Here is a 23,875-nt window from a genome sequence, read left to right on the forward strand (position 1 = left end):
ACAGAGCTGAGATATTCTTTTAAAAACCTTTATTTGTGTTCAGCAGAAGTCACATATCAAAGTCATTTTTGGGTGAACAATCCCTTTAATATCTTGAGACCACAAGGGATTGATTAATAGAAAGTGAGTGTTTACATCGCATTTCCATCCACTCACCTTGTCTAGCAGTGTACTCATTGTCTTCAATCAGTCTGGCCAGGCCAAAGTCAGCTATCTTACAGACCAGATTGTCACCCACCAGGATGTTAGCAGCCCTCAGGTCTCTGTGGATGTAGTTCATCCTCTCAATGAAGGCCATGCCATCTGCAATCTAGACAAGACAACAGGAAATCAAGCCCCCGGCAACTCCATGCATTCTTCATTAAAGCCAACCCATCAGATACAGTCATGAAAGTTCTATTTTAAAGCACCGGAATGCTGCCTTAATGGGTTCAGTTAAGGGAAGCACATGACCGGCTCCAATAAGGCAACAGCATGACTTGTTTTTTTTATGGGATGCATCTAAAAACCCACGGTTTAACCAATGATGAAATCTGAATCCATGTTATTCCAAACCATAGGACTTCCATGAAACACATGACAATGAGAGTGAATGAAATTGAATGGTGACTGAGGTTGACAGGCCCTAACGTTGTGCATAGCATCTCCTTTTGTGTTTTACAAAAATAGGCAAATGGGTTTGGAACAACATGAGGGAAAGTAAATGACCATCCCTTTAAAACAACACATCTTAATAATCACAGCCTGAAAAACTGTCCACATGCTTTTTGTATTCAACAGATCCTCAAAGAAGCTCAGATGTGAGAGATTGAAGCTTTCGCCAAGCAATGTGGCAATGATGTGAGTCCAGTGAGGAGAGAGTGCGAGCGCCCAGGAGGAGGTAAGAACATGAGAGAGCAAGAGCAATCGATTTAAGCGAACAGAGCAGAATTGAGTGGACCCATTAAAGTGAAGTGGCCCCACAGGCGTGGCTGTTAAGTGCTCCAGGCCTTAGAAGGGAAATGAGGATCATAGTGCCTGAGAGAGACAAACGGGCAGCAGGATGTCATATTAGATATTAAATAAATATGACAGCCAGATGGAGGCTGAAACTGAAACCCTGCCGCTCTGGGAAAAGTCGGCTTGTCCAGGTTCTCTATGACATGCTTTTGAAGATTGGCCTGCTGTGTGTTACTAAATGCGGCAGAGGAAAACAGAGTTGGCTGGCTTAACCGTGGAGTCATGGATAGTGGGGTCTCTCTCTCACCTGGGCAGCCATGTCCACCAGCTGTGGCAGCTTGAGGTATTTGCCCTCACCTTCCTTTAAGAAGTCCAGCAAACTCCCTGAAAGACAGCAGTGCAGAGAATAAAGTTTAAGTTTCATGTTTATTCAACATAACCAACTTGGGTGGCAGTGACATTTTTTTCCCTATAAGCCAGGGGTTTTCTAACATTTGTCAAGCAAAGCCCTGTGACCTAAACTATTTGCTAGATTATAATACACCCCCCCACAGCCCTAAGCTATGATAACTTGTCAATAAATACAACATCTTTAAATAAATATAACAACTATAACATCTCCATGTCGTTATTTGCAAACAATTAAAACAACTAAAACAAATCTAGCAATCACCAACGTTTCAGAATGAATTGAGAATACAAAGTTGTTGTTTATATGCAATATATGGGTGCAATAAGAATTTTTTTGCACTTATTAGATATGTGCTTTTTAGTATAAGCTCAGCAAAATGTGCTAATTGTCAAACTCCACTGGAATCACTTAAGAGCATTAAGTCTCATGTGTGGTTCACTGGTCATGGCCACGCCAAATTGGATTATGGAAACATATACGTGTGCAATGCACTCATTATTGAATTTTGACACAGGCCATGGAGCTCTGGGAAATATTATACAGAATACCTTGGTCTGTCTGGAGCTCATAAATAAACAGTGAACAAAAATATTGGATGCAATTTACCTTTGCCCATGTACTCTGTGACAATGTAAATGGGCTCCTCAGACACCACAGCATACAGGGGCACCAGCTTGTCATGCCGAAGCTTCTTCATGATCTGAGCCTCTTGCAGGAATGCTTCAGGAGACATGGTGCCTGGTTTCAGAGTCTTTATAGCTACTTTCGTTGTACCATTCCATGTACCTGGAAAAAAAAAAGAGAGGTGCAAAAAGCAAACAACATGATTTAATAGGTTAAATTAACAGGGTTCTTTCCAATAAATTAGAATTTGAACTTTCATACTACAGCTTTCTTTTATTTCCAGAATGTTTGCTTTCTAAGCCTATTTCACCATTACCATTAGCAAAACAAAGTTTTTGACAATTCATTCCCAAAGAAAGGGAACATTCCCAAAGTTTTCATAGTTCAAAAACACAACCTGTTTAATAATCCAGTGAAGACAACATATTGATTCTTAGATATTACAATTAAATTTACATATAAACTTAAGTTAAAAAACAAACCAAAGCCACAAAATAAAGCATAAACATTAGTTCATCAAAAATATTTATAAGAAAGACGGAATAGAGAAATCATCAGTGGTAAAAACATTGCCGCGTGGAAATCAAGGGGCTTAAGATCAATGGCCACAAACACGAATTAACATTTTGAATTGAAACAATGGATTCCTAATGAGCCATTCAAAACTAGAGCGAATATCCACGCAACAAAGTTTGTTTGGATTTTTTATGGCAAGTGTTAATTTTTTTCTTTGCTGGGCAATGAAATGCCCTGATTAATAAAATATGAGCTTTAGATCATCTGCCAGAAGCTGTTCCAGTTACCAAAACCAGTGCAACAGGTAGCGCTAAAGCACTGAAAGCTATTTTGACTACCAAATATAAATGTTTATGGAACTCAAGTAAGAAATCCTAAACCAGCAGAGAGGAAGTATCTCTTTTGCATTAAATTGCTGCATCACTGCCTTGCATACACTTAAAAAATGAACTGATCTTATGTGGACTGCCTTTATAATTTATTCCATATTGCTAAATTTTTTGCCTTTGATGGGAACAGAGGTGCCAAGCTACACCTGAATGAGCATTTACACAAATAAATAGACACTAACATAATTAAACATGAGTATTATAAAAGGAAACAATCATCATTCTCAGAAATAAAAAACATATGTGGCACATTGTGTAAGAGAATTCTTGTGATGGCAAGACATTTCATTTGAAAATAAAATAACATTTTGGCTTGACAAAGCCTTGTCTGAAAGTGGGTTTAAAAAAAATGTGTAGATAGATAGAACGACAGCCGACAGAGTTAGATAGAAGGAAGAGTGATTGTTAAAGCAGATTAAGGGTGTTTTCATACTTGAGTCCTCTTCAAAAGAACCAAACTCAGACCCCTTTAAATGGACCAAAAAGTGGACAGAGTGAAAGCGGACCCAGTTATCTTTACAGTCACACTGTGTGAGACCTTGTTAGTGGGCTCAGATTTCTTTTTGGTCCACTTTACCAGTTACGGGGTCTCAGTCCTTTTTGCATTCACACTCGATGTCATTTGTGGGACCGAGCCCCACTTAAAAAATATTGCGAATGGGAAAATCAAGTGAGACCGGAGCACTTTTTGTTCACAATACACGTTATTAGCGACCCAAACCAAAGGCTGCAAGCAAACCATACTTAGACCAACTCCTGAGATAGCCTTGGCTCAGTTCGCTTTTAAGGGGTCTGAGATCGTTTGAAGTGTTCACATATTGGCGAAAAATCCCGCAAACCACACTCCCCTGAAACGGACCAAGTGTGACATTTTTAAACAGTCTTAACCTGTTTTAACATTTCATCAATGTAAGTCTATGGGATTTTGTGGATTTCTGATTGTCCGCTGTGTGAAAACCGAAATTTTGGACTTGGTTTAGTGATTTAAAAAAAAAAAAAACCTTAAACCAAGTCTCTAGTATGTTGACAGTCAATCCCCTGCAGGTCCTTTCAAAATCTTAAGGTGAAGATTGTTTCTTTGCCAGTCTGAGGTAGAGTTTTGAGAAAAACATGATTTACCAGTCGGCGTAGATTGCCGGCTCATGACAAAACAGTTATGCGGAGTCTATTATGCATGTTGGAACACATGCTCACACACAATGAGTGGAATTTCACAGATTGTTTTATATGATGTGACATGCAGTATCTTGCACCAGGATGAGGTTTGAAAGCAGTGAGAAAAGACACAAGTACTTAATAACCCACACCAACACCTCTCTCCAATGCATTAACAGATCACTTAAAACTATAATGCATTTGAGAAAATAACAGACATTCATCTGATATTCAGAGTATATTTAAGTGCTCCCATAATAAGCTGTACAATGGTCTCAAAAAGAAATTGGACACTTGGGTCCCACTTAGAAATGTATGAAATATAATTTCATTAGATAACCAAATATCAAACCAAGTGGCACTTATTTAGAAGATATTAAAATTAAGTAAATGCACTCCTCAGATTCAGAGGTGCAAGTTACATCAACAATGCATAAAAAATTGTATAACTGCACATTGCTCAACTCAAAATATAGGCTCATTTATTTACCTTTTTCAAGGTATGATGAAAAATACCTTGAAAAAGGCATGTTTGTGAATTGCGTTTTTTTCAATTTATTTTGAAGATATCACAAGCACACATAGGCAAACATTTTATGTTCAGCCAATTAAGTTGGTTAGTTTTTAAAATTACTGAACAATATTCTGTTTTCTACAAATTATTTGGACACTTTCTGGTTGTCAAATTTAGTGGAACATTTAGTTACATCTGTGGTTTCTCTGCAAGGGTTTCTGTGTGAACTTGATGGAATCTGACTTCATACATCAAAAATAACCTTAAGGCCAGATGGTTAAAAGTAATTGCAAAAATGGTTAAGAAAATGGGAATTGGTTTTGAGAAAAGGTCTAGCGTTCTTTTTTTTTTTTTTCAGATGTCACTTGATATGATATTATGTTACCTAATGCATGACATTTAGACGTTTTAAGTGTGACATAAGTGTCCAAATACTTTTTGGGCCAATGTTTGTGTTGGTGAGTCAATCAGGTCTGTTAGTATTATAACTAACTGAGTTTGTGGCCTATTTGAGCTATTTTAAAGTGTGAGTTTCATGTATTGTATGCAAGCCTGTCTTACCCATCCAAACTTCTCCGAAGCAGCCCTGGCCCAGTTTGAGCTCCAGACGCAGTGAGTCTCGTGGAATCTCCCATGCATCTTTAGATAGGCCCTGAGTCTGGGGCTTAACCGTCGGACACACCGTGGTCAGTCTGTAGCACAGCCCATCTGCATGCTCTACACATACAAACATACAAACAGATACGAGTGATGTCAGAGATACTGATGTCAAAGTGAGTGAGAGAAGGGTTGGGTCAAATAAACACCTGTAGAAATTAAATAAGGTGTGTGACATTTTCACAGTTTCAAACAATGGTAACCATAAAAGAACATGACTACAAAATGACCCAAACAAAAGTCATAAATTCATCAATTACCAACCATAAAAGTCATTAATCACCATCTTTCAACAAACTGAATAAAAGTCTTAAGGGTGACAGGGACACAGAGAGAACAAGACAAGAACTTAAGGCCTTTCATTAAGGTTTGATGTTCATCAGATAAGATGAATATGAACAGAAATTGTTACTATTATCAAATGTTATATGTTACTTTCACATAATGATTTATAAACAGCGCCCTCAGTGGACATGTTTCAAAAAACATCTCACAGAAAACCATGAAATGCTCTATTCAGAACAGGATAGAACAGGGCTCCATGCATTCTGTAATGAATCATTTAGATCAGGGGTCCCCAAACTACGGCCCGCCCCCACATTTGGACCGGCCCTCTGAACAATGCCATGCAGAGAAATATTTTTACAATTTAATTTTAAATATGATTTAATCATATCATATTTGTATTTGATAATACATATTGGCTTTCAAAATAAAATTTCCCTTAGTTATAATTATTAAAGTAGCCAAATTATTTGTTAGATTCACCCGGATTAACGTTCCATCGTGATCGAGCGGGTGCACGCGATCCAGCAAGAAAATTTAAAGTGACAACAAAATGGCCAAACGGTTGGGAAAGAGAAAAGTTGATACAGAATGCAGGGTATTTAACCAAAAGTGGACAAGTGATTATTTTTTTGTTCAATGCAAAGAAATGGCTGTTTGCCTCATCTGTCAAGAAACAGTCTCCGTGTTCAAAGAATACAATCTGCGCCGACACTATGAAACCCGCCACAGAGACAAGTATGCGAGTTTACAAGGCCAAATGAGAGCAGACAAAGTGTCGAAGCTAAAAAGTGGACTATCTGCTCAGCAAAATACGTTTGTACGGCAAACCCAGTTGAACCAGTCATCCATTCGAGCTAGCTTTCAGGTAGCTAAACTGATTGCAACCTGCGGTAGGCCATTCAGTGATGGTGAGTTCGTAAAGAAACGTATGAATGCTGTTGCGGAGGAGGTGTGTCCCGATAAGAAAGACGTCTTAAATGCGGTGAGTCTGTCCGCAAGTACAATCACCAGACGAATTGAAGAAATGGGGTATAATGTATATGCCCAGCTGAAGGAAAAAGTTAAAGAATTAGATTTTTTTGCATTAGCGCTGGATGAAAGTAATGACGTGCAGGACACGGCACAGCTGCTCATTTTTCTTCGCGGAGTTAGCTCAAACTTTGAAGTGTCCGAGGAGCTGGCAGCCCTAAAAAGTCTCAAAGGTACTACGACAGGGGAGGATATTTTTGGTAAAGTGTGCCAAACGATAGAAGAGTTGGATCTAGACTGGTCTAAGCTGGCCAGCATCACGACTGACGGAGCTCCTAGTATGGTTGGCGCGTCAAGGGGACTGATAGGACGCATGAACAGAGAAATGGAGGAAAGAGGTCTCATGCCCCCTTAACAAGTACACTGCCTAATTCACCAGCAAGCACTGTGCTGCAAAGTTCTGAAGTGGGAATCGATTATGAAAATGGTAGTGTCATGTATAAACTTCATCAGAGCAAACAGACTTAAACACAGGCAGTTCCAAGTCTTTCTGTCCGAGCTAGAGTCTTCTCACGGAGATGTGCTTTACCACACAGAAGTCCGATGGTTAAGCCGGGGCAGAGTTTTGAGGCGTTTTTACGAGCTGCTACCCGAAATCAATGTTTTTCTTCTGACAAAGGCCAAAACTGTCCCAGAACTGATCGACACAAAATGGAAATGGACCTCGCCTTTTTAACAGATGTGACAGAAATGTTGAATGGCTTCAACGTGCAGCTCCAAGTCAAGGGGAAACTAATATGTGACATGTATTCCCACATAAAAGCATCTGAGGTGAAACTAGCACTGCTTGTGGGACAAGTGCAAAAGCAAGACTTCACCCATCTCCCTGTTACCCAAAGCCTCTCAGCTGAGAAACCAGTGGTCCCACTCCCAGCTGAAAAGTCAGTGGAAGCGCTGGAAATGCTGAAGGCGGAGTTTGATGTGCGATTCCGTGAGCTACATGTCCACGCTAAAGAAATCCGCCTTTTTCAGAACCCTTTTGCTTCTGACATTGACGAAGCCCTGCCTTCTTATCAGTTTGAGTTGGCTGAGTTACAGAACTGTGATATTCTGAAAGACGCATTTAAGCCCAACAGTCTCATAGAATTGAATTCTATGCTGCCCTCCCTAACGAGACCTACCTAAACATCAGAAGGAATGCAATGAAGATGTCCACACTTTTTGGCAGCACGTATATCTGTGAGCAAACCTTTTCACGCATGAAACTGATGAAAAATCCGATGAGATCAAGACTCACTGATGAACATTTGCATCAGTCTTTGAGACTGGCTGTGACAGGAATGGAACCTGACATTGGACTTCTCACCAGCCAGAAACGAGCCCATAGTTCACACTGATTAGCCTAATACGCATGAGTAAGTAAATAATTTGATTTCAATAGCAATGAATATGAAAAAATGTCATTACGATAGTAATAATGCTCTTTTAATAGGCTATATATCACTTGATATGTATGGTGCATAAATAATAAATTAATCTAGCATTAGGAGGCATAATACTGTAAATCATTTAAAATCATAATAAAATCTCCACAATAAATCACTCCGGCCCAAGCCAATTTCTGTTAGACTACAGCCCTCCATTATAGAAAGGAAAAATGATGTGGCCCTCATAGAAAAAAGTTTGGGGACCCCTGATTTAGATAATAGACTGGTTCAACCAATTAATTGGAATGAACCGACTCAAGAGAATGACTCGCTCACAAATAAGACGCAACTATGGCTTGCAAGCATGTTTTAGTCTAAAAAGAAATTTCTATAGCTGAGCATAATTACAAAAATATGCACTCACTATAGAAATGTCCATAACATTTTTCTATGACTGTTTAATGCTGGGAACACACAATTTCAAAACTTCCTGATGTTTCCAGGTTTTTCACGGTCTTGGGAACCCTAAAATAAGAATTTTAAGTAATCATCCTTTGAGAGTTTAACCACTGGGACAGAAATTGCATTAGGCTGATGGCTTCACAAAGACCACAATTAGAGGAATCTACAACAACAGTGGCAGGACGGTCATCTAACTTCTCATAAAATCAAAGAGGTGTCGATTTCAAAATCCCTCTTAGACATTCTCCTATGGAAACTAAGCCAAGATTAACTGGCAGTCTGAGTGACATGGGAGGCGTTTCCACAGAGAGCGCTCTAAGCTATAACTAACCACCCTGCCATCTCCACATGTGTGGTATTCAGCCATTTCAATCTTTGCTTGAAACTGAAAACCCTCAATGTTGATGAAATTGCAAAAGCGAATTGGGATGGATGGATGGAATGCTACAATGATAAAACAATAGATTGATAGATAGAATGATAGATAGGATGACAGGAACCCAGACTATAAAATCAAATGGATTAAATATTTGTAGAACTCAAAATCTTGACCCAGTTGAATTTGCTAACCTGTGTAATGCTTCACCAGTTTCTGTAAAGTCTCAAACTGTGCTCTAGTGGTGATGTAATAGCCCCCGTTGTCAAGCTTTCGGATTTTATAGTGTTTCACGTTGTCCCCTTTCATCTCATCCCAGTCCCGTATTGAGAGAGAGTACGCCCCTGCAAGGATCAGAGAAAGGAATGGATGTTCAAACAGAAACACATAAAAAAGGCACTGAATATATTTCAGCTTCAATTTGTCCAGGAGAACCAGGTGTAGGCCAGACTAGGTCCAGAGCTGTACATGTTTTAAGACAGATAGCGATTCCATTACCTTTAGTGGTCTCGCTTTCTCTGACCAAGAAAGTGCCCCGCTGGTTACCAGGAATAAGCAGCAGTCGCTCAGCATCTTTACGACCCATTTTTCCAAAGTACCATCTGTGACACAAATGACAATAAATCAACTGCCCAGCCATGCTAAAGCTGAGTATGGACCGTTATGGAGAATCTAAAGGCATTTAGACTGATGAAACTAAACTAAACAAAAGCGACCAAGTGACCAAGCCACTGGGACAAAGAAAAAAGAATCATTGCAAAATATAAAAAACATTTTTTTGCCGTAAGATATTTTGAAATCAACTTTTTTTTGTTCATGTTTTTTATTATTTTAAAATCATGTGCAAACTTTTTGTGCTGAAAGTCTGGATTTGGTTTTTTCATGATGTTCCCTTTTTAAAGGTTTCATAAAGTGCTCATGTCATGGCACCAAGCATTAGAGCACATACATAAGGAGCTTTCTGCTAGACTGGTCTTGTACAGTTGAAGTTAGATGTTTAATACACTTAGGTCAAAGTCATTAAAACTATTTTTTAACCACTCCACAGATATAATATTAGCAACTATAGTTTTGGCAAGTCATTTAGGACATCTACTTTGTGTATAACACTAGTACTAGTAACAAGTTAACTGTGCCTTTAAGCAGCTTGGAAAATTCCAGAAAATTATGTCAAGCCTTTAGACAATTAGCTTCTGATAGGCGGTGTACTGAATTGGAAGTGTACCTGTGGATGTATTTTAAGGCCTACCTTCAAACTCAGCACCTCTTTGCTTGAAATCATGGGAAAATCAAAAGAAATCAGCCAAGACATCAGAAAAAATTTAATTAAATTTGTGGACCTCCACAAGTCTGGTTCATCCTTGGGAGCAATTTACAAAGCCTGAAGGTAACAAGTTCATCTGTACAAACAACAGTATGCAAGTATAAACACCATGGGACCACGCAGCCATCATACCGGTCAAGAAGGAGACGCATTCGGTCTCCTAGAGATTAATGTAGTTTGGTGCGAAAAGTGCAAATCAATCCCAGAACAACAGCAAATGACCTTGTGAAGATGCTGGAGGAAACAGGTAGACAAGTATCTATATCCACAGAAAAACAAGTCCTATATCGACAATCTGAAAGGCTGCTGAGCAAGGAAGAAGCCATTGCTCCAAAACCCCCATAAAAAAAGCCAGACTACAGTTTGCAAGTGCACATGGGGACAAAGATCTTCCTTTATGGAGAAATGTCCTCTGGTCTGATGAAACAAAAATTTTACTGTTTGACCATAATCACCATCATTATGTTAAAGGGTGAGGCTTGCAAGCAAAAGAACACCAACCCAACCATGAAGCATGTGGGTGGCAGTATCATGTTGTGGGTGTGCTTTTCTGAAGGAGGAACTGGTACACATCACAAAATAGATGCCATCATGAGGACGAAAATGACAATGACCCCCAAGCATACGTCAGAAGTTGTTGCAAAATGGCTTAAGGACATCAAAGTCAAGGTATTGGAGTAGCCATCACAAAGCCCTGACTGAACTGAAAAAGCATATGCAAGGAAGGAGGCCTACAAACCTGATTCAGTTACACCAGTTCTGTCTGGAGGAATGGGCCAAAATTCCAGAAACTTATTGTGAGAAGCTTGTGGAACACATCATCGGAGGTGAGTTTCCCTCCCTCCCGGACATCTATACCAGGTGGTGTGTGAAAAAAGCTCAGAGGATCTTCAGAGACTCCAGACCCCCGAGCCATGGGCTGCTCTCACTGCTACCATTAGGCAGGCAGTATTGCAGCATCAAGACCCGCACCAGCCAACTCCATGACAGCTTCTTCCCCAAGCAATCAGACTTCTGAACACTTGATCTCTCACAATCAATATATATCAGCACTGCACTTTATTAATCTCACACTGGACTGCCATAAATTATATTCTCTCTTAACAACACACTGGCAACTGACAGCCTGAATGTCAATACAGCACAATACAACCTGGAGTGGTGGTGGCGTAGTGGGCTAAAGCACATAATTGGTGATCAGAAGGTCGCTGGTTCGATCCCCACAACCATCATTATTGTGTCCTTGAGCAAGGCACTTAACTCCAGGTTGCTCCAGGGGAATTGTCCCTGTAATAAGTGCACTGTAAGTCGCTTTGGATAAAAGCATCTGCCAAATGCATAAATACTGTATATTCCTACTGTATATTTTATATATAATATTTTTTATTGTATACTGTGTATTTTATATTGTATGTGTATTCTATATTGTGTTTATTGTATACTGTAAATTGTATATTATTATTTTTATATTGTGTTGTGTAATTATGTGTATATAAGATATGTAAATTGTGTTGTGTAGATCTGATGTTTATTGTAAATTGGTATACGTCTCATCACTGTCATGACTGCTATGTTGCTTGGAACCACACCCAAGACTTTCACCAACTATTGCACTTGTGTATTTGGATGAGTTACAATAAAGTGATTTGATTTGATAAACTTCTGACCCACTGGGAATTAAATGAAAGAAATAAAAGCTGAAATAAATCATTCTCTCTACTATTGTTCTGACATTTCACATTCTTAAACTAGTGTTCCTAACTGAGCTAAGACAGGGAATGTTTCCAACGATTAAATGTCAGGAATTGTGGAAAACAGAGTTTAAATGTATTCATCTAAGGTGTATGTACACTTCTAAATTCAACTGTATCAGACACAGGGGTTGTCTTTGGGCAGAATCATGAGTGTCAGTAGATTGTAATCAAGGCTAGCAGTACACTGGTAAAAGCAACCCGGAAAAACAAAAGCTTGGAGTGTCTAAAGACTGTATGTGAGAACAACAATGTAGAATAAAAGCAAAGTTTGTTCAGAGAACCAGGAAGAAAGATAGAAAAAGAGAGAACAAGTGAGACAAATAATGTGGGTAAGAGAGCAACACTGTAATAGAAAAGGAAAGTAAGCAAGTGAAAGAGAGCCTTTTGTCTGGCAGTCATACATCTGTTGCTGTGTTTGTTAGCACCAGGGCTCTGGGCGTACGTGTGACTGACCATCACACTCTCTTAATTATGCAATTGTGCAAAAGGATGAGATGATTGAATAAGCACAGGAGAAAAGTTGCTTACTCTTCGGCTTGGATGGAGTCGGCAGGGGCCACGTAATTGCTGGGAATGTAGCCCTTCTGCCCCGTGTTGATGGATCGAGCCTCCCACCAGTCTCCCTCTCTGTTGGGCGAAGCACAGATACAACTCACTTTACTACCTTATTTCATGTCCTTCACCACAAACTGACAAAAATTTAGCTACAAGCATCAGCCAGCAGTATAAATGCAGGGAGGTTAAGGAATCTGAGGTATTTGAGATTAAAATGTCAGGGTCATGACGTGTATAAGAAATACAAGGGATAGTTCACACAAAAAAAAAAAAAATATATAAAATTGTATCATTTACTCACCTTCATGTTATTCAAAGCCCTTATTACTTTTTTTTTTTTTTGAAGAACACAAAAGGTGTTAAATGGTAAATGGTCTGCAATTACAGTATATAGTGATTTTTAACCTTAGTGGTTTTCAAAGCACTTTACACTGTGACTCATTCACCCATTCGCACACACACACACACACACACACCAATGATGGCAGAGCTGCCATGCAAGGCACTAGCCTGCCATTGGGATAACTTGGGGTTCAGTGTCTTGCACAAGGACACTTCGGCATGTCATGTTCAGGAGTCATGTGGGTCAGGAATTGAATAGCCAACCCTCCGATTAGTGGCCAACCCGCTCTACCACCTGAGCCACAGCCGTCCACTGTTACATGAATAGTTCACCCAAAAATGAAAATTCTCTCATCATTGACTCACCCACATGCCATCCTAGATGTTTATGACTTAAATTCTTCTGCAGAACAAAAATATCTCAGCTCTGTAGCTCCATACATTGCAAGAGAATGGTGTCAAATCTCTGAAGCTTCAAAACTTGTGAATGCAGCTGCGTGCCATCCCATGAGTGATTAACATAAACAGTCGCTTATGTCTAACGTGAATGCAAACAGGTGCAACAAATCAGGCATGTGTCAAAATATCGGGCCAGTGCATAAACTTTACATTCTAAATGCACTAATGCAGCCTAAAATATTTGCCCATCTAGGTTATTAATATTAATCAAACAACATATAAAAGAAAGCCACTGAGTGCTCTTTATTTAGCCTATTTGTTATTATTAGCCTGCTATGTTCTTCCTTTATTTAATACATAGAATACTTCTTTACTAAGACTAAATAATAATAATAAAACAAGAAGCAGTGCTTACTTGATAAACATCTACATTAATCCTTAACTTTTTAAGGAGTGTGATTTTGTTTAAATAAAGGAGTGTGTTCAATAGCATAACAGTAGATTATTCATTTTTATTGTGGTATTGAAATTCAAATATCAAGAATTGTGAACTTTCACTGGTATTGGCACCCACCAACAAAAAATGTGGCATTTTAATAATTATAATAATAATATTATTTATATGTGTATATATATATATATATATATATATATATATATATACACACACACACACACACACACACGCACACAATGTACATTCTGTTCAGGTGACCGAAGTTTCTGCCCAATATAAATTGGATTTGCTTAGCAAGAACAAAAGTGAGACGAAAATTTGCGACTGATTTCAAGATTTAGAGAGAAAAAGGAGTTATACAGTATTTTGGTCTGTTCTCACTCACACCTATCATAACAGTTCTGAATAAAGATTAAACTTCTGGAGTTCTATGCATTACTTTTATTCTGCCTTTGTGCTTTTTAGAGCTTCCCATTTTTGGTCACAATTAATTGCATTGTGAGTACCAACAGAGCTGAAATATTCTTCTAAAAATCTTTGTTTGTGTTCAGCAAAGTCACACATATGGGATGACATGAGGGACAGTAAAAGATGGGAGAATTGTCATATTTGGGTGAACATCCCTTTAAGCAGAATATTAACAACAGTCACCATTGACTCTCATTGCATCTTTTTTCATACAATAAAACTGAATGGTGACTGAGACTTAGTAAGTCATACAGGTTTGGAACAACATGGAGAGTAAATTACACAATTTTAATTTTGGGGTCAATATCTGCTACCTGGATTTGATTTTCAGGTGCATTTTTACATTTATGAGGGTACACTGTGTGTTTAAATCTACTGTTTATCATAAATGGTCATAACATGTATACCTGTAACTTAAATTGAATTAAGAATTATATCCAATGTAACAAATAAAATAAAAAAGTTACAAGGCATTTTTGCAACCATGTTTTGAATTTCAGGGGCAGTTATTGTCACTTTGGTGGCATTTTTATCCCAAACCCTGTTAAATTTTAGACCCTGGTCATAAGGCTCAAACCTGCCCCACAGTCTTAGACAAGAGTAGAATTTGAGTGTTTAACAGAGAGCTAAACATGGCTGGTGGTTGAACAGATGGCCCATTATGGACATGCAGTAACCCAGACAGATTTTGCCAACAATGAGCTTGAAATACAATGATGGATTAAAAAAAAAAAAGAAGATCATAAATCCAGCACAATTAAATTCTTGCAGCTGGATCATCTAATCTACTACCACGAGATGACACACTTAACCAGTGCCACCCTGGGTTGAAGAACTTACGTGTTGTTAATGATCTGAAATCTGTCGCCTTTCTTGAAGGAGAGATCATCTGATGTCCTGGCTTCATAATCATATAAGGCCACAAAGAAAGTTACACCACCTGCAAGAAAATCAATTCAGGTTGAATGTGCACCAGTTGTATAAAAGCAAAAAAAGAAGAAAAAAAAGATTCACAGACTAATAGCTAGTTAGCAGCTGATGCATTGAGCAGTGTGCCAGGTAACCTAATTTTGCATTCAAAATTAAAGCATCCGATTCTATTTTAGCTACAAAATAGAGTTTATTTAAGCATTAACTGACATGCTGAATGGAGCATCCATTGATTTTGTTACCGGCTCAGTTGTCTGTGCAGTCAGTTATCATTAGTCAGCCTTCTCTTTGTCTTGACTACATAAACAATGGGTTTTTCACCAGCCTGGTTTATGGATGGCAAAGGCTGGTCAGGTTTGACAGGAAGCAGAAATACGGCAGAGCTGAGATGGTTTTAAATGAGAGGAGGGGGCAAAGGAGTGGGTAGGATTAAATCTAAGCAGGCCTGTGAGACCATATTATCCATTAGTGAAGAACAGAGGGCCATCCTACTGATTACATCCGTTATGCCACACACAGATCTGCCAAGTCTAATGGCTATAACACTTGTGTGAGTGTTGTCAATTCTCTGTTTGGCTATTAAACTGTATAAGGCTTGACCTGTCGATGACTTGAAGTGTCGCTGATGGGTACTAACTAGGGCTGTCAATCGATTCAAATGTTTAATTACATGCCGTCCCGATTAATAGCATATAAATATTTGCTGAGAAAGCCCCTCATATAACAATAATTCAATATGTAATGATGAAATAATTATACATAGTTATCTTTAAATATTTAAAAATGAGATATTAAATATATATATATAAAATAAAAAAATATTCAGATAATTAAAATGCATTACATTCTTGTTGCAGAAGATTTAATCATTGATAAGACAATACAAAATGCAGCTTTAGAATACAATGTATTGTTTACTACCATATTATTGATCATAAGTCAATCATTGGCATACAGTTCACAGCAATTCATTTCGCAAGCGAATTTGTCAATCAGTTCGAGATTTATTATATTGTCTCGGGTGCGTTGCGTCATAAACATTACATTTTTAGGTCACAAGTTAACTATAGTTTAATACTTTGAACACATCTTGAGATCCCTTAGTTTGAATTTGCGCTCCATCGAGTGTTTTGAACGCAAGAAAGTAACACATGTTTGTGTTGTGCTGCCTGCTGAAGGGTTGTTTTGTTCACGGTTTAAACTGCGTGGTGCCATACAGCTGAAATTTCACTTACTGCCCTCTGAAGTAAACAGGCGGTACTACAAGCTTGCATTTCTCAGGAATCTTCCTTATTACGGTCCGGTGTCATTGTGATTAATTGCGTAATATATTTAATAATATGTAATATGTTAAATCAACAGCCATAGTAATAACATAAGATTATGACAGGTATGTGAATATGGCTTCATGGGAGACTGGAACCAACAGTGTGCTGGGTAGTAGTGTTGGGTTCAAGTCTACCTTAATCGAGTCCGAGTCAAGATTATAACAATCGAGTCTGAGTCGAGTCCAAAGTAATCTGTTCATGAATCTGAATGAATTCTAATTGTAACCAAAAACTCAACATCAATAATTTAAGCTAATTTTAAAATTCACAATTAAGAAAACATTATTGTAAACATAAATTTAAAGGGTAACTAAACCCTAAACCAACTTTTTTTAGTTAATGATCTGTAAGAATGAGGCTTTATTAGTACTGGTCATTGATTCAAGTAATTTTTTTGACATTTGTGTATAATGTGTTTTAATTCTACAATATATGGTGTAAAAACGTCTGAGTGCTGCCCTCTTCAGGTTGAACGGTGGCTACTGCAGTTGAATTTTCCTATTGGCTGTTGCAGTACTTCGTGACGTAAGCGGTGACAGCTGACGTAAGCAGGTTCCAGCTCACCACGCCAGATTCATGTACATGTCGTCTTGCGACCGTGTGAGGAATAATAATAACAGAGTCTGACAGCAGCTGTCAATTAATGTCAGTATAGATAATATTAGAAATATTACAATATATTTCTAGTGGGTGGAGTCAGACTCTGAGCAGGTGTTTAGTTACCCTTTAACAAAAACACCTCTGTTGCATTAATATATATATATATATATATATATATATATATATATATATATATATATATATATATATATATATATATATATATATATATATATTATTTATTTATTTTATTATTAGTATCCTGCTGAACAAATTTAAAAATGGTTTCCGAATGAAAGCATATGACTTCAAACATAGGCTAAAGAAAGTGAAAGCTGCATTAGTCTTTACAGCCAGGGTTATTTTATTTCAAATTTTAATTAAGTTTTTATTTCTACTTCATTTTCAATTTGTCCTTTCAATTTAGTTTAGTTTTTTTCTAAAACGATCCCTATAAAGAAAAAATAGTCTACACTGAGATTTCTTTCTTTTCTTTTGGGAAAATAATGAGTGAACACAGTAATTAGCACTCTCTGAGAAGTTAATCTCACGACTGCAAATGCTACATCTGAAAACACTGGAAAAGCCCACTGATAATATTAGAGCCATTTATCAAGGACATGATTGTCTAGTTAATTAGCAGAAAACGGCACAATGTGAGGCAGATCTACGCACTGCTCGTGCATCTAAAACCCTGATACGTCCGTGTGTTATCGTAAAAAAATAAAATAACTGAATTTAACCAAATATCCTGTTTAAAAGTGGACATTCCTTTGGTTCTAAAAGGATTAGTTCACCCAAAAATGAAAATTCAGTCATTGTTTTCTCACCCATGTGTTGTTATAACCCCATATTACTTTTTTTTTTCTTCACACAAAAGGAAGAAATTGTGAAAAATGTTTGAGCTCAGTTACAGTATGGCATTCAATGGCAGTTTATGTGATCAACACTTCAAGCTTCAAATGGACACAATAGTATAATAGTATATTCAGAAGTCTTATCAATTATTGTTTGCAACTCATACCTTGTTCTGAAGGGAAATTATAAGGTTTGCTGAGAAACAAACTGAAATCTGATTAATAATTAAGTGAAACTCTTGACCGACCTTTGATCTCCTGTGTGCATTTATGAGGCAGACTGAATGCAAGCTTTAGAGCTACTGGCACAAGAGCAAACTCTTAAATATGGTGTGTTGCTTTCGTGATGATTAATGACTGTTTGTGTAATGATAGTTCATGAGTCCCTGCTTTGTCCTGAGCTGTACTTTTCTTTGGCTTCCCAGCATCTTCTGCACATTTGAGTTCATCCCAACAGTGACCATATGATAAAGACATTCAGCTTTTTTCACTAAGGGACTCATACAACTATTACAAAAGGTGCAAACATTAATTGATGCTCAAGAGTGCAATACAAGAACCAAGGGGATGCAAACATTTGAACAGGATGATTTGTGTAAATTACAGTAAATATTGTTGTAATGTAGCTTTTGAAGTGCCGTACAACATAAAATATATAATCTTTTATCGCTTATATTTATATACATTTTAAAAGTGGTGTGAAAACTTAAAGGCCTAAAACAAAAGGGTATGCAATCTTCTGCACTTCACTGTATATATATATACAGTGAAGTGCTCTATATCATCTCTATATATATATATATATATATATATATATATATATATATATATATATATATATATTAGAGATGCACCAATTGCAATTTTCTTGGCCGATTCCGATTTCCGATTTTTTGCAAGTGTGACCTGCCGATACAGATTTTTTCCGATTCCGATTTTCTTTCTAAAAACTATTATTGACCACATATACAAACAAAATCTACCTTTCTTCAATGCTATATTTTATTTTCATAATAAAATAAATTATTAAACATTACAATTTCCCCCAAACTGCTAAGTTACAGGATCTTCTCTCACTTAACCAACTCTCAAAATAATGTGCTCTGTGACTGGAAAGAGGTAGAAATAACAATTAACTGCAAATGAGTTGCTTTATATAACAGATGTCATTTCACACTATTTTTATAAATGGACCTTTTTCTCTTTATTACTCGTCTAACAAAACAATTCCAAAGATCTGAAAAACTGAAGTGTCCAATACGCTCAACTTACGTTAGATGCTTCGGGAACGGCTTGTAACCATACCTGTCAACACTCCCGTTTTTCCCGGGAGTCTCCCGTTTTGTTATTTCTCCAAAAAAAACTCTTGTATGGCCCAAACCACGTTATATGAATAATCACATCAATATATTATTCCAAGGTGGTCCAGTTGCCAGATCTTGAATGAAACGCATCCTACTCACAATCGACACATCATACACATTACAAATCATTTGTGACCTCAATCTGGCAACCTACAACCCATTTGCGCTGTTGATATCTGTGCAGGCAGTAGACGCGGGATGTTAAATCAAGCATCACTGGTAGAGGGGAGGAGAAGACTCAGCTGGTGCTCCGGTGAAAAAGACAAAATATACATGTACATTTAACAACAGCTGGATGGAAGAATTGAATTTCATATCCCGAAGCCATACCGACAATGCCCACGCCTTTTGCAATGTGTGTCGCACTGATTTTAATATTGGACACGGTGGGAAAAATTACATTACTCAGCACATTAAATCACAATGGCACAATGTCTATAGTATTTAGCCTGTCTCTGCCATCCAGCACCCCCCTTCCCCTCTCTCGGATTTGTGTACCCAAATGTTGACAGATAACAGGCTGCGTGTGTTACATGACACGAGATTAAACAACTCAGGCAACGTGACGTCGGAAAGTACCTCATACTCTGTATCGAGGAAATGTATCAGATTTCTAATCCCTCTGTCCTCAACTATGGAGAACAGGTAGTCATCCAGGGCCATGAATTCCATAATTTTCCTCATTGCTTTGGTATTTTCGCTGCTCATACCAAGGAAAGATAGGAGAGGCTGCTGACTTGTGGCTGGCTCTGAGCTCTGGCTAGCTTTAGCCGCTTTCACTTTTTAGCTTCTTTTTTAAAATGGGCATTTTCAGCTGGGTGATGGTGTTTTAAATGTCTAATTAGGTTTGTTGATCCGAAAGTTATTGTGGTGGTTCCCCCACGGTTTACTTTGGCCTTACAATTATTACACATTTCGAACTTTATGTATTGTTCACTCACACAGTGAAGATCTTCCACGCCAATGACATGTTTACATGCATCTGTGACGTTATATAAAATGGACCGGCTTGGAATCGGAAAGACGTGAGGCTGACCGGCCGGTCACCAGTCCGGCCGAACATGCGGAAAATCGGCTAATTCCGGTCCCTGGCCGGTCGATCGCTGCATCTCTAATATTTATATATAGTTTGTGAAAATGTATATTTTATTTTATATTTAGTTTTTCACAATTTAACCACATTTTAGCTTTTTTAATATATACATTCCATGTAGCCTATTCTATTCATTTAATTTAATTTCATATTGTATGTTAATTATGAAATTATTTGGCATGTCAGGGAAACATTTTAACACAAAATTCACAACATTGGAACCTAAAATTTAAAATACAATCCACACATCTCAAAATTTAAGTGCTTGTACTATGTAAAAAGTGCAGTGTGGCTGTCTGAATGTGACATTGTCTGATTTACTTCAGCTTGACACTTGAGCGGGTCCAAATGCATCAAAATGTGCATTAATTAGTATTGACATTGCTTGAGCAGGCCCAAATGCGTTACAATGTGCATTAGTTCATAAGGTGAACAATCAGATCAGAGAGCTAACTTAAGTTCCTAAAAACATGTGGTCTGTCCAATTACTACAATTGCTGCACAGCTAAATCATAAAGTTATAATATATATGATAAAGAACAATAAAGTGGGCCTCGCTTCAGGGGCGAGGCCAGAAATTTCCAAATGAATGGACTTTGGTGGACCTCTATTCTGTTCCTAATTTCATCATAAATATAATGAGGCACGCCCCTTTCCTCAGCCTTTATGAGTCAATACTCGCTCATTTACCAAACAATATGTACAAAAACAATAATTACAATTTTTTTAACAATTATTAAGTTTATTATTAGAAATGTATCTTAAGTTATATTGATGCAATTGCAGGGCTCAATGCTAAGGATTTTTGCTACTGGCCTGGTCGGGTCAATGCTTCAGATTTTTACTGGCCCTGCCAAAATTTTCACTGGCCCAACACAAAAATGATAAATAGCTGTTTTTACCATCATGGCTTTAAAAATGTGTCCAAAGATAATAATAATTGTTTATTTATTTTTTTATGTTTTTAAGACAATGTCCCCCCAAACTGAATCACATTTTTAATTTGCAAGATATGATTTATGCCTTATGTAATCCCATTTAAGCCCTTTAAAGATATAATTCATAAATACATCACATTAACCTCAGCAATCCTGCCATTTACACATGTGCTTTTAAGCAAAGAGTTCAGTTGTGCAGATGATGGGTTTTCTGTCACCCATTCAGTCATGCAACTTTTGGTCATGTGTAGTGTATTCAAAAACAGGATCAAAGATTTAATCACAGAGTTAAAGATGTGATTATTGGCTGAATGTAATACACATATGAATATTAAATGTATACTTACATTTTGAATATTGAGCAGCTCGTGATTTCCAGACACATGTATAACTGGGGTTTAACTAAGTTTATTACGTATCATTTGTGCTTCATCTCTAAAATTAATGAGATTATTATAAAAAAATGTTTACAGTGGGAATAAAACTAGCACTCTGTCCCTTTACGAGAGCATATCATGTTAAACAGTCTATGCTGCACAGAGAGTGAGAGATGATGATGATGAGACATTATGCACAGAGAGACATGGATGTTCAGTCCTATAGAATGAAACTTGATTTTTTTGTGTTCCAATGTGGGGATTACTGCTTTTCACCAACATGTAAAAACAAAAAATGTGGGGATTTCGCGCACTGTGAACACAGAATGTGCAGGGATACTTAATGTTGCGTAAAACGTGCAATCCCTCTACGAAATTCATGAAGTGGGTTTTTTTCCTTCCATTTTCTACACATTGGTAATAGCTGCTGCTTAGACTCTTGGAAAAGAGCGAGGACAGTGCTAGGAGAGTGCACTCGGTGTCTGCACAATCTTGTGTGTGCACACGACTGTGCCTTGACGCTTCCAGTATATTATGCGCTTGTGCATCTGTGTGAGCTAAATAGAATCGTGCTCACTCGTAGGTTAGAATACTTTGTTTGCTCAGTGTAATTGTTGTGCTCTCTCACTTGTTGTTTCCCTGCACTAATATTATAAATGCAGCACTGGCCCGATCGGGCAAGTGACAGTTCTAGCAACAGGCCCGAATCTCTCTCACACTGGCCCTGGGCCATCGGGCAGTCCTTATTGTCGAGCCCTGAATTGTAATGGGGCTGTCACTGCATTGTGTTGAATAAAGCACTCGATTGACACCATCTCATGCCTTTGGTGGATTTTGTTCTGTTAAAACATGCTCACGCATGTTCCACCACAACCACTCTCTCGGCTGGCGCAAATCTTAATGTATGAATAATATAGTTATAAGGTATACAATAATTACACATATTATTTAAAATATAAAGGCTGTATCTGTATAAACACATTGAAAAGTGGCGGTCACTCCCAAAAATTATGCTCACGCATGTTGTGTAATGAGGATGAACATCAAATCAAACATTACTACACATAAAACATGGTAGCTTGAGGAGAGAGCATACAATTCACTTTCATACATGACAAAACAAAATACATGTCGATGTTAACCCCCCAAAAATAAGATAAAATAAAATGTAAATATTTTTTCCGGGCAGCACTCACCCACCAAAACCACTCTCTCGGCTGGTGCAAATCTTAATGATCCAGCCGGAACCAGTTCAATACACAGCACCAGCCAATGGGTGGAGAGTGCTCTTAAATATAATTAAAGGGTCATACACAAAATTAAGTAAAGCATGTTGAAGCACCTTTCTGACCCTGTTACACATTGAAAAATGAAATGGCCGCAGAAATAAATACAACTTTTCAGGCCTCTTGCTTTTCACAGGTGTTTGCTGGGTTTCCCGAAGCACTAAGAAGAATGTTAGTAGCATTTAAGTAGGTCTTGATCTCTATGGTGCATTTCCCAAAAGCATTGTTATCTTTGTAAAAAAGTTTGTAAATTAACAAGAGCTTTGTACCACTCTTTAAGTCCATTAAGTGCAACTTAACTGTATCTTTCACAGTTTATCAGAGAAAAAGGGACATTGAATAAATTATATTAATATATTTTGATAATGGGAATGCCAATGTACTGTTTTAGAGGATAAAAAGGTGTGAGAAAAAAAAATCACATTGAAATCAGCTGCAGTGTCCACAGTCTGTGCATGCAACAAGATAGGTCTAAATTAGGTCTAAAGACAAATCTAAATTTACATAACAAATAAAACCGTACAATGATTTATTGGCCTTATTTGATAATCATAGCAATAGAAAGATTGTCTTATTTAACAGATTTCTTTAACAGATTTCTTTAGACATATGCGAGTAAAGTGACCCTGCTGTTTAACATTTTAGAAAATACGTTTATCAAAGGAGTTTAAAGTGAGTGTGCAAAGAGAGATTCCCTTCATTCTGTTTAGAAAGACCTATGAGTAGATCAGTACTGATGTCCGTCATTTTAATCCTGTTCTTTGTGCATCTGTTCAGTTTCCAGCCAAAGAAACAAAACAAGCTACGTGAGATCCCCTTATTATGATGTGATGCTCATCTGGTACATTCACATTACATGTACTCCTTGCGTCACATTTATTAATCTCTAGAAGCTGAGCAAACATCTGGAACCCTGTCTTACCAAAGCCGTCATTTTTTATTTAATACATTTTGGCACCTCGACAAGGTTACAAACAACTTCCATGCTTGTTAGTATTTCCACGTTATTTTCAGTTTGAGAAGACAAACTCCTGGATATATTTGCCTTAGCAATCAGCAAATTTGGACTGGACAG

General features: G+C 37.6%; 1 protein-coding gene across 2 annotated transcripts in view; it reads right to left on the reverse strand.

Annotated features, from left to right (window-relative positions):
* yes1 (YES proto-oncogene 1, Src family tyrosine kinase) overlaps positions 1–23,875 on the reverse strand; it is a 57,955-nt gene that overhangs the window by 8,128 nt on the left and 25,952 nt on the right. For both annotated transcript variants that reach the window (XM_052128872.1, XM_052128871.1), the window contains exons 3-10: positions 14,868–14,967; positions 12,335–12,433; positions 9,227–9,330; positions 8,923–9,072; positions 5,111–5,266; positions 1,958–2,137; positions 1,247–1,323; positions 157–310 (exon numbers count right to left, since the gene is read on the reverse strand). In XM_052128872.1, the coding sequence (XP_051984832.1) occupies positions 157–310; positions 1,247–1,323; positions 1,958–2,137; positions 5,111–5,266; positions 8,923–9,072; positions 9,227–9,330; positions 12,335–12,433; positions 14,868–14,967 (1,020 nt within the window). The remainder of the gene's footprint in view (positions 1–156; positions 311–1,246; positions 1,324–1,957; positions 2,138–5,110; positions 5,267–8,922; positions 9,073–9,226; positions 9,331–12,334; positions 12,434–14,867; positions 14,968–23,875) is intronic.

This window comes from Xyrauchen texanus, chromosome 6 (genome assembly GCF_025860055.1).
Source record: "Xyrauchen texanus isolate HMW12.3.18 chromosome 6, RBS_HiC_50CHRs, whole genome shotgun sequence".
Taxonomy (NCBI): domain Eukaryota; kingdom Metazoa; phylum Chordata; class Actinopteri; order Cypriniformes; family Catostomidae; genus Xyrauchen; species Xyrauchen texanus.